The sequence below is a fragment of the Pinus tabuliformis genome, chromosome 9 (assembly GCF_031772625.1).
Source record: "Pinus tabuliformis cultivar Carrire ecotype Pingquan chromosome 9, CPIR1, whole genome shotgun sequence".
Taxonomy (NCBI): Eukaryota; Viridiplantae; Streptophyta; class Pinopsida; order Pinales; family Pinaceae; genus Pinus; species Pinus tabuliformis.
Genome location: NC_142307.1, coordinates 1,393,099,296 through 1,393,111,046, shown reverse-complemented (window position 1 = coordinate 1,393,111,046; position 11,751 = coordinate 1,393,099,296). Strand labels below are relative to the sequence as shown.

The window sequence follows — 11,751 nt, the reverse complement described above, 5'->3', positions numbered from 1 at the left end:
AAGAAATGGACTTTGGTCTCCTGGAAGAATGTAATAAAACGGAAAGAGGAAGGGGGACTTGGTGTACGAGATCCTGAAATTGTCAATAAGGTTTTAGGGGCGAAATTATGGTGGCGCTGGGTACAGGGGGGTACAGATGTATGGAAAAACATATGGAATCAGAAATATGGAATGCCTGATTCAATTGAAGGGCGTTTACGAATTGACGAAGTTCCAAGGGGATCACAAATGTGGGAGTTAGCTAGTAGTAATCGGGAGATAGTTAGGAATCTTGCCTTCTGGGAAATCCGTGATGGAAGATCAGCATGGTTTTGGGAGGAAGGGTGGCAACAGCGGGATAATATGAATCGAATCCCAACTCTTCATATAGTCCAACAAAGAGCGCAAAGAGCAGGATTGCAGTATGTACGGGATTATTGGAAGAGCGAAACAGAGACTGACATCTGGAGAGTCTGGAAACGACCAGAGGAATTGGACGAAACTATAAGTCAAGAGGTTGGCCAGGTGTATAATAAGGAATTAGAATCGAGAAAAATTAAAATTAGAGACGGGAAGGATATTCTTAGATGGGGCAAAGCGATGAAGGGTCTGTTTACAGTCAAAGAAGCATATTACTGGGCAACGAGGGAGGAAAGAGAGGAGGATCCAGTGGAATGGAAAAAGATTTGGGAAGGTAAGTGGTGGCCAAAAGTAACATATTTTGTTTGGTTGGTGTGTAGAGGGAGGATCCTGACATGGGACAATATTCAGAAGAGAGGTATGTATGGACCGTCAAGATGCTATCTTTGTAGTAAGGAAATCGAAACTCAGGAGCATTTACTGAACAAGTGTCTATTTACTCGAGGTTTGTTGGAAGAAATCAGGATACTATTTGGTAAAACAAATAGGGATCCAGATAACCACAGGAACACTTTGCTTCAATGGGGAAAGGGGAATTTTCAAAGCAAAGTTGTAAGAAGGATATGGACTCTGGCAGTGGGATTTATAATTTGGGAAACTTGGAAAGAGCGCAATCGAAGAATCTTTCAAGATAAAAGGAGTCATGAATCGAGAATTTGGGAGGTAATATGTAGATCGATCAAAGAAACGGTGTTGTCTGAAGTGTGGGATGAACAGGATTGGAAAATGAATCCGGCGAAACAGCAAATTGTTTCAAAACTGAATATGGATATAACAATGATTTACCCTAATACAAAGAAGAGACCCATAGGCGGAGTGCAGAGCCCCAATCATTTTAGTTTGCCCGGAGAGCGAAGGATTAAATTAAGTTTCGATGGGGCCTCGAAGGGCAACCCCGGACAAGCAGGTCTGGGAGGCATATTTAGAGATAGCAGCGGTATTACACGATGGATATATGCTGAATTTGGAGGAGAAATGACGAATAATGAGGCGGAATTGTGGGCAGTATACCAGGGACTCCGTATAGCGGTTAGAAACGGTTATATGAATCTTGAAATTGACAGAGACTCCCGGATTACGATAGAAATGTTGAGAAAACTAAGGGATGGCAAGCACTGGGATCATGTTGCGAAGAGTTGGCGGACAGCAGGGATAATACAGGACCTTGAAGGACTGCTGAGGAGGATCGACTATACGATTATTAATCATGTATTGAGAAATGGTAACCGGGCAGCTGACTTATTGGCTAATTGGGGAAGTGGAGGCGCGGACAGGAGAGTCGACGGTAGTTGGAGGTCGGTAAAAGATGATCCGAGGTGGATCGAGTTAAACAATATATTAACCCGGGATTTAAATGAAGCGAACGCACAAGCAGGGAATGCATAGTCACCTCCTGATCATGGTAAGGAGGGATAATCGTACAATAAATCATGATGGTTTAGAGTGTCTGCAGGCTCGCGCATATGAATTTAATGTTCAGGAGGGTAGGATTAATCAACCCAAGGGCCGATTGCTCATTCCAAGAAGGAAAGGGGACAGGGTACCGAGGACGGGAGGTAGTTTTGTCAGAGTGATGGTGATCGATCCCAATTATGATAACACAAATGGAATGTGGATTAATGACGAGGCCGGGACGCAAGGAAGCTTCAAGAAGCTAAGGTGGTCGAGCAACAATACAGTAAGCTATGCATGCAGTCGAATAAACCGAAGTGGGAAATTATTCGTGAACCACAGCAAGGTGAAGAGAAGTGATAGGATTTTGGAGCAGACAGGGGTAGAAGAAATGGCAGAGGGACAAGACAGAGATGTTGGGTGATGGACGAGAAGTAAGGAGGCCAGTCGAGAGTTAAAAGGTAAGCGCCAAGTCGAGGAGACCATGAAGAAGATTTTGCTGAATATCTTAGATGATTCAGAGAACGATTTTGATATACGGGATTATCTTTTGGAGGAGGAACCCCGGCGAGTACAGGCAGGTAAAGATGGTAGGGGAAAGGAGCAGAAGGATGAGGAAGAGGACCGGGAAGCAGATGAGGAGTATAAGGAAGCGGGCGAGCAACCGACGGGTGGCCGACGAGGGAGGAGACATGGAACGCGAGGGCAGAAGAAGGAATGTGTCAGCCAGCGAGGCAGAGGGGGTTCGAGCGGACGAGGAGGAAGAGTGGGTAGGAATGAAAGATCAGAGTTTGAAGAAGGAACTGCGAGTGAGGCCAGGGGAAGGAAAAGAGGTAAAAGAGATATGAGGAAGAAATTGCAGGAGGCAGAAGAGGCTTATTATCAGAACACCAACCCGAATATTCGAAGAATCATTGAGCAATTGGAAGATGAAGCTATGCAGGAGCTCTCAGAGCCAGAAATGGAAGATTGGGAGCAGTATTTGCCTGACCCGGGACATACAAGAGGGAGGATGTCATTGTATAAACAATCTTTACATGTTTATTGGGGCATGAAGAGATTATTAGCCAAAGCACTGGAGCAGGTAGCCATGGAAATGGTTGAATTGGCTCAAGGTATCCCTGTCATGAAAAAGGAGCTGAAAAATATCCAAGTTACTTTACTGATGCAAGAGAGGAAGATGGACGAGATTATGAAGCTACTCCAAGCAAGCGGTGTGGGAGTCAAGACAGAGAAAGAGGCCAATCCGGAGACAAGGCATCAGTAGAAGATGGAGCTGCTGCAAGGAGGTTTTTTACTTTCAGTTTTGTTTAGATATACTAGTTACTAATGACTCAGATGAAACTTAGTTTGAATGTAGTAAGATTAGATGGATATATAGCATGGACAGAAAGACTGGTTGTATTCTATTTTTGGATGGCTGTTAAAAATTTCAGGTGGTCAAGAAACCCGGTTTCCCTTCAGGGCGGGTTGAGACCTGCCCATGTATGTATGGTTCTTTTTTTCCAGTAATAGAAATACAGTATCTCGCCTTAGCTTACAAAAAAAAAAAGTTACTAAATAAGATGAAATGATAAAGACAATAGGGTGTCACCATTGAAATCCAAGTTCAAATCATTGCAAGAAAAAGCGTGATGTGCAAATATAAATGAAAGCAATTGCTGTCTTGATATCAAATTCTTTTACGGGCGATCATAAGGAAGCCTTGAGCAATCAAAGAGCATTTAAACAGGAATGGATTTTATTTTTTAATTTACAAAAAATAATTTAAAAAATATAAATTTGAAAAAAAATTGTAAAAATAACTTGTGTACAATTTGTACAACTCTCATTATATAATGACAAGACATGTATATTATAATATGAGCATTATATAAAAAAAGTTATCATCATTTAATATTAAATAAATAATTATTAATTTGTTATCATTCTCTTCAATGTCAATTATATATATATAACCTTTATCTACCAAAAAAATCTTTAATTACATTTAAAAATTAATTAAAAAAGGTTAAACAAATATTCATATAACTCATTTTCCAATTTTATTATTTTTTTGAGTACATACAACACATCATGACATTAAAATATTTTATTAAACTAAGCCGGAGGGAATGGTAGCTATACGCTCTTGTTTTAATAATGCATGCAAGGCTTCCTGTACTCCAAATTAAATTGTTACACTTTATATTACATATTATTTTAATAATACATACATTGTTTAATGTGCTCCAAATTGATTGGGATGTTCAATGATTTTAATACTTCTGCTCTTATTCCATCAATTGTTTTCTAAGGGTATATTTTCGTTTAAAAAAAAAAAAAAAACCAAAAACTTTAAATAATTCATTTAAATATCTAAAGATCTAAATAACTTTAAATTGTTCTTTCTTAATCAAAAATAAATTTCACAAATCAAAAAAAATAAAAATAAAAAATTGAATAAAATAAAAAATTAAATTAAATTGAGAAAAATAAAAAAAATTAAATAATTTATTTAAATATTTAGATGTAAACTAAATATCTTTAAATTGTTCTTTCTTAATCAAAGGTAAATTTCGCACATCATAGAAAAATTAAAGGAAAAAGATTTGTTAGTTAATCATAACCTAATACTACATACTATTAAAAAATAAAGGAAAGCATAACCTCTTGAAAAGAAAAGGTTGTGTCAGATACTAAGTTCAAAATGTGAGAAAAGAAATGGTCATGTGAAAGGCTAATCAATATTGTTCTCATTTTCTTTTGAAGGATAAGGATTGGTCTAATCATATTTGACTACTATGCAATGTGCCTATCAAAAACAGTCCACAAAGGTAACATTCCTTTTGGAACGAGAGGGATCGAGGAATCCTCACGTTAACCCAAATCTTTGCGTAATGATTTGCTACCTTCTTTGTAAAATATCTTATATCGATAAATATGATCCTTCTTTGGAGTTAATCTGATCATTCAAATCGCAAATTATACCATAAATTAAACAACGACCGTTGCAAAGCAACAAGTCCGCAACGAGTGGCTGCTCGGCAGTAAGGAAGAGATTCCTTTTTACTTCATATGGCCAATATGATATGTATTGTGTTGTATATTGTAAGGATGATGTACATACCCATCCGTAATAATTGCAAATGAACTGTGTGTCGATATTTGTTTGATAATCGTCAATGTTTTGTCTCTCAACTCCATTTTTCTCATTTTTTTTCTATTTTTTATTTTTTAATGGAAATTGCATCAAATATTTTGCATTACCAAGGTCCATCGTCAAGCATGCATAGGTATACTTCATCTAGCAAATATTTTGCATTACCAAGTTCCATCGTCAAGCATGCATAGGTATACTCCATCTAGCAAGGAGGGCAAGCTCTTTCATGGCAACCAACTCTTATCTAAAAGTTGTAAGTTCTCCCAAATGGACTGAATTAGTTACATCATGAAAGGTTGTTGGACATTAATCTTTTGCACTTAGAAGAAATATTATTGACCTCATAAAAGGTTGCTAGAAACAATCTTTTTCAGTTATAAGGAATGCACATCACTATGATCATATCTTAGACATGCATGTATGTTTTCATGATTATTCATGCACCTAATTTTCCATGCAATGAGCATATCTTAAAAGTAATTAAGCTTTCAATCATATGAAGGGCCATTTCAAATGCAATTTAAAATCTAGAATGTGTGTTTATCCTCTACTGCATGTTAATAAAATGTCATTTGAGCGGTAAATGTATTTCATCATTAAAGCAACTAGGGAGAAATTCCTCATTTGAAAACCCTTTAAATCACAATCATAGTGGATGGGGGAAGCCAAGCATGGTTATGGATGGTAAGCTCTATATTATTGATTTTAGTGGTTATAAGCAATATATTCCATAATATGATCATTGGATATGTGTAAAGTGTCAACCTGAAGATTTTCTCTTGGGTTGGGATCCAAAATTGATTTTAGTAATGTCAAGCAACAAAAAAAATGATTTACTTGGTGGGTATCATGGGTATGTAGTAATTTCCATAATTGTTCCTTTAAAAAATGGGAAGAAAAAAAAATATAAAATCATCAAAACAAATTATAATTTAATTCAATTAATTAATTAATTGATTGATTAATTAAACTAATTAATAATTAATTTAATTATAATAATTATACTAATTAAATTAAAATAAATTATAAGTTGATTAAATTAATTAATTAATTAATGAAATTAAAAGAAATATAAAATCATCACAACAAAAATTATAAAATTAATTAATTAATTAACTAAAATAATCAATAATTTATTTATTTAAAATAATTATAATAATTAAATTAAGAATAAATAATTAAAACAAAAATAAATTAAAACTGAAATAAATAAATAAAATAAGAATAAAAATTAAACCAATATATGTAGGTTAAGTCGGCTTTCACTATTTATGATCAAATTAGGTTTATGTACGTTGGTCGAAGGATTCTTCTCTCAAAGAACAATTATTCATAATCTACCATTTTTTGGTCCTGATGATGGACCCCCTTTGGGGTTAGAAACATCGACATGATGAATATAACACTGTGGATAATCCGAATCATACTACACCAAATAACAAACACAAAAGCTTAAAGTCTAACAATGGGAAGATCAGTCAAAATATCAAATGGCATACAATGAAGCTTCCAAACGGTATAGATTTTTTAGGTAGCTTGGGGCATTGTACCTGCCAGATTCTTAGTTACTAATGTGCATTATTAAATGCAATATTCATTACCAAGTCTCATTTCAAAATTTGTATATCCTCACCTTCTAATATTTCCAATCAAGGTTGTTATATCATAACAAAGAATGCAAATTGCTTATGGAACAAATAGTTGATGGTGAGATTGATAGAGTTTTCCCACCTCGATTCTATTCTTGTTGTGATCTCAAGTGATTTTAATGGAATAGTTACCCCTTATACCCTTGACTTCCTTCTTTGTAAACATGGGTATAATTTACAAAAGCATCACAAAAGACCTCCTATAATAAGTTGAGCCATGATGAGAAAGAAGCCACACAAAAGACCTCCTATGCCACCTATAGGAAAAAGGAGACACCATAACCTAACAGTCAACACATAAGGAAGGAAATGCCACAAGTACCGCATGACAAATAAACTGAGAAAGCCCACAACTTGTCCAACCCTACAAGAATAACGAGAGAGACCATCATGGAGAAGGCCACAACAAGAATGAGATCCATATGCTACAAAAAAAAAATCATGAGACACAGTGGTAGCATGACATAATCCAACCAACTCATATAGTTGTCAAACTTTAAGATATAATTGTATATTATAATCTTAAAGAGGAAAATGGCGCACTAAGGAACGAGGGTTCCTGACAAACCTGTCCATGGCGCACAGTCTGAGCACGTAGCTTTTCAAGCCAAACAAAATTTCGTCTAGACTGGCTTTGTGATTCTGAACGCAAAGGATAATGAACATTCCAACAGGGGAGGCATCAGTGCCTCCCCCCAAAAATTTCAATAATGGAAACCCAACTGAGAGCAGAAATAAGAATGTAGAGAAGCCCGAGGCACAGCCTGCGCAGCAGAAGGAGAAGAATGAACAAGAAGATTTGGAATACGAGACGACGGACAAACAAGCAACATCTGGCAAACCAAAGAAAGCTTCATCGCCCACATGCAAGCCCATTGCCACAAAAAGGCCCAAGATCGAGCTGCCTAGTCACAGGATCAATGCGCAAATACAATATATGAAAGATCACGCCCTGATTAGCAAATTCATAGGTTTCTGGCCAACTGAAAAAGCCCTGCAAGGCTGGATAACCTCGAAATGGAAGCCCAAAGGTCATGTAACTCTACAGCTGGGCCCTAAGGGCTTCTTCACAGCCACATTTAACTGCCTTGAAGATAGGAACCGAGTTTTGGATGGAGGACCCTATTTCTTCAATGCAACAGGTCTTTATCTACGAGACTGGGTCGAAAGATTCAACCCCGATAAGGAAGATTTCAGCTGGGTGCCAGTATGGATCCGCATGTACTCGCTTCCACTGGAATACTGGGATGAGGACTCACTAACAGCCATTGGCAATGGATTAGGCGAGTTCATAAAGGCAGCGGAGGAAACTAAGCTTCGAAGATACACATCCTACGCATGGATCTACGTTTACATGAAGCTGGGCCATGTGCTACCGGACACGGTAAGTCTTCTGCATGATGACTTTGAATGGATTCAGCCCCTTGACTATGAACATGTACCCTTCCGATGCAGGAGATGCCATGCCCACGGTCACCTCTTTCGTGATTGTCCCTTAAACATGCCGCCTAAAACCACAAAAACTGGAAACAAGTCTGATCCAGAAGGATTCACCAAGGTAGCCAGCAGGAAAAGGCATACCAAAAAACCTCCCTCAGCACCAAAAAACGCTGCTCCAGCTTCTGATTTGCCATCCTCCAGCAACAGCTTTGATATTCTGACAAATCTAGAACAACCTGAATCAGATACGCCTATGCCAGCAAAGCCAAGCTCCGTTCCATCCACCCATCTGTCCCCCACTCTCATCCACTCTAAAACCAGTCATCCTTCGAATGCCATCTCCTCTGAAAAGCCTGCCTTAGATTTGCAACTCAACACCAACCTTGTTCAGTACAAAGCCCTATGGTCCGATAAGATTATGGACATTGATGATACCCCGGCAGAACCTTCTCAACCACCAACCCACCAGGAAGGAGGCAGTCAGCAAAGCTTAATGGAAGAAGATCCAGAAAGCTTTGATCTCAGGGAAATAGACGTTTTCAGTCTAGAGCAAACATGCAAAAGGAAAGAGTTCGAAACAATACCGAAAAGACAACTGGAAAATTTGGAGGTAGTGCTCACAAGAGTGCATCAGCATAATACTTTGGGCATACAGCAAGGAGGCAAATGGGATGGGAAACATATTATTAAAGATGGGAAGAAAAGAGGCAGAAAGACAGATCTACAACATACCATATTAATTAGGGAAATGCTAGTGGAATCTGGAAGGTGCTCCAAGTTGACCAAATATTACCAATCCCTACCTACCAGTGAACCATGAAGCTCATCTCATGGAATATAAGAGGACTTAATGGTCCCGAGAAGTACAGAATGTTGAAGAACATGATTCAGCAAGAACAACCATACATTGTATTCATGCAAGAAACAAAATGCAGCACTAGCACATTAGAATCCATTTTTTCCAAAGCCTAGGCAGGATGTCAAACAGCAACAGTTGACACAACAGGTGCCTCGGGAGGGTTAGCCATAGCATGGAATACTCAACATATATCCTTAACAAATTTCCATGCTTCGCACTACTTCATTCAGGCAATGTTCCACCTGATCGGCACCAACATACATGGACATTTAACCAATGTTTACTTCCCACAGGAAAGTACACAAAAAATTAGGCAATTAGAAACATTGGAGATTCTTAATGCTCCAAGAACTTATCCACTTTGGATAACGGGAGGAGACTTCAATATGATCACACGGCTGGAGGAAAAATTGGGAGGCAGAAGAAAGCTGGAAAAAGAAAGCAATGACTTCAAAGACTACATTCAACACAATAGTCTAATAGACTTACCTTTTGACAACGACATCTTTACTTGGAACAACAAAAGAGCCGACACTCAGCAAATAGCATCCAGGTTGGACAAATTTCTAATTTCAGACAATTTTGTCCATCTTGGTGGCGATATATGCGCCTCTATCCTACCCCTAGCTGGCTCAGATCATTGGCCCATTTCTTTGCAATGGAAAAATCTCGGAAAATCAAACAGAAGACCATTCAAGTTTGAAGCTTTCTAGCTTACCCACCCTGAGTTCAATACAGTGGTCAAAACAGCATGGGAAAGTTTCATTCCCAATGGTGGCTCACTCATGTACCAATTCCAACAAAGACTGAAGCATATCAAAAAACAAATAAAAACCTGGAACTGCACCACCTTTGGCAACATCCTTGAAGGAAAAAAAGCTCTTGAGCAAAGCGTGGCAGAGCTACAACAGAAGATCATCATAGAAGGCAAAACGAGGGAATATACCAGATAGGAACAATTACTACTAACACAACTAGATGAATGAGGCACACAAGAGGAAATGCTCTGGAGACAGAAGTCAAGAATCAGATGGCTAAAAGAAGGGGAATGAAACACCAAGTTTTTTCATCGTACAACGATACAAAGAAGAATGAAGAATACAATCTCATACATTCAAAACTCTCAGGGAGACAAAATGGAGAAACAGGAAGACATGGAGAAAGAGCTCACAAATCACTTCAAAATTGTTCATCAAGAGCAACCCACAGACAAACGGCATGCAATCAATGAGACACTTCAGCACATTCTTAAACTCGTCACAGAGGAGCATAATCAATTATTTTTAAGACTAGTCACCTTCATGGAGGTCGAAGAGGCTTCAAATCAACTGAAGGCTGGGAAAGCGCCTAGACCTGATGGCTTCACGTCCAACTTTTACCATCACTTTTGGGATCTAATCAAAGCAGATGTCTGGAATGTGGTAGAAGAATCAAGAGCAATGCATTGGTTACTCCCTTCACTCAATGCAACTTTCATCGCCCTTATTCCCAAAGTCGCGCAACCAAGCACTCCAGAGAAGTTCAGGCCTATTGCCCTCTGCAATGTCATCTACAAAATTATCTCGAAAGTCATAGCCAATCGCCTCAAACCGCTCCTCCCTCTTCTCATCTCACCAGAGCAATCTGGGTATGTAGAAGGTCGTCAAATTCTAGATGGTATTATTCTTACTCACGAAACCATCCATTCTCTCAAGAAAAACAAACAGGCAGGTATGTTGTTGAAAATCGACCTTTCCAAAGCCTTTGATAAACTCAGCTGGACCTACATAAAATAGATGCTAACGGCCTTTGGATTCAGCCCGACCTGGGTTAGATGGATGATGACCCTCATTTCCTCCCCACTTTGCTCTGTTCTTGTCAATGGGATCCCCTCTAAACCGTACCACCCTTCAAGAGGAATTCGTCAAGGGGACCCTCTGTCCCCTTTTCTTTTCATCATTATGGCTGAGGGTCTAGGCCATCTTATAAAGCATGCCGTTCATTCCCATGATCTTAGAGGACTCTCTGTCCATGGATCCCCTGCTATCACCCATCAACAATTTGTTGATGACAATATGCTCTTTGGTCATCCTTCTGTAAATGAGGCCAGAACCTTTAAAGCTCTTTTAGACACATTCTCAGAAGCTTCTGGCACCACCATAAACACTACCAAATCTCAAATCTTTTTCTTCCATACTCCTATTCCCACCCAAAGAATCATTGCTCAAATCATTGGATTCTCTCAAGCCAAGCTTCCATCTCAGTATTTAGGCGCCCCTCTCATAGATTCAGCCTTAAAGCATGCTTCCTGGCATCAACTCATTGAGAAAATGGAAAGTTGGCTCTTGTCTTGGACATATAGAACTCTCAACATGGCAAGCAGATTAGTCCTGATAAAGGCAGTCCTACAATCAATGCCCCTCTATCTGTTCTCAGTGCTCGCTGCACCGAAATGGGTGCTGAAGAGAATTCGGAATCTGCAACGCAATTTCTTATGGGGCTCCACAGGACAAAACAGAAAATGGGCTTTAGTCAAATGGGAAAAAGTTTGCAAGCCTAAAAAGCAGGGGGTCTAGGCTTACGTGATCCACAACACAGCAATACTTTGATGGGAGCACGGATTTGGTGGAAATGGGTTTCCTGCCCACAGAAGCCATGGGCGCAATTATGGACTGCAAAGTATGCAAATAATCGACCGCAACAAGAACTAATCAGGATAACTACCACGCCTACAGGATCCCTAATTTGGAATGCGACCAAGCAAGAGGTCATACATCAGCATAGCTTCTGGGAGATAAGGGACGGGAGGACGACCCGTTTCTGGATGGATTCTTGGCAACAGAGACCCAAAATTGCAGCACTCTTACCAGGCACAAATCATAATGGAAACG

The 11,751-nt window shown here is 38.9% G+C and overlaps 1 protein-coding gene across 1 annotated transcript; it reads left to right on the top strand.

Moving 5' to 3' along the window:
* The first annotated feature begins 10,821 nt into the window (after nucleotides 1-10,821).
* LOC149153725 (uncharacterized) lies at nucleotides 10,822-11,436 on the top strand. The gene has a single exon (XM_089443901.1). It carries the CDS (start codon nucleotides 10,822-10,824, stop codon nucleotides 11,434-11,436), a length of 615 nt encoding a protein of 204 aa, XP_089300027.1.
* Nucleotides 11,437-11,751: the final 315 nt, after the last annotated feature.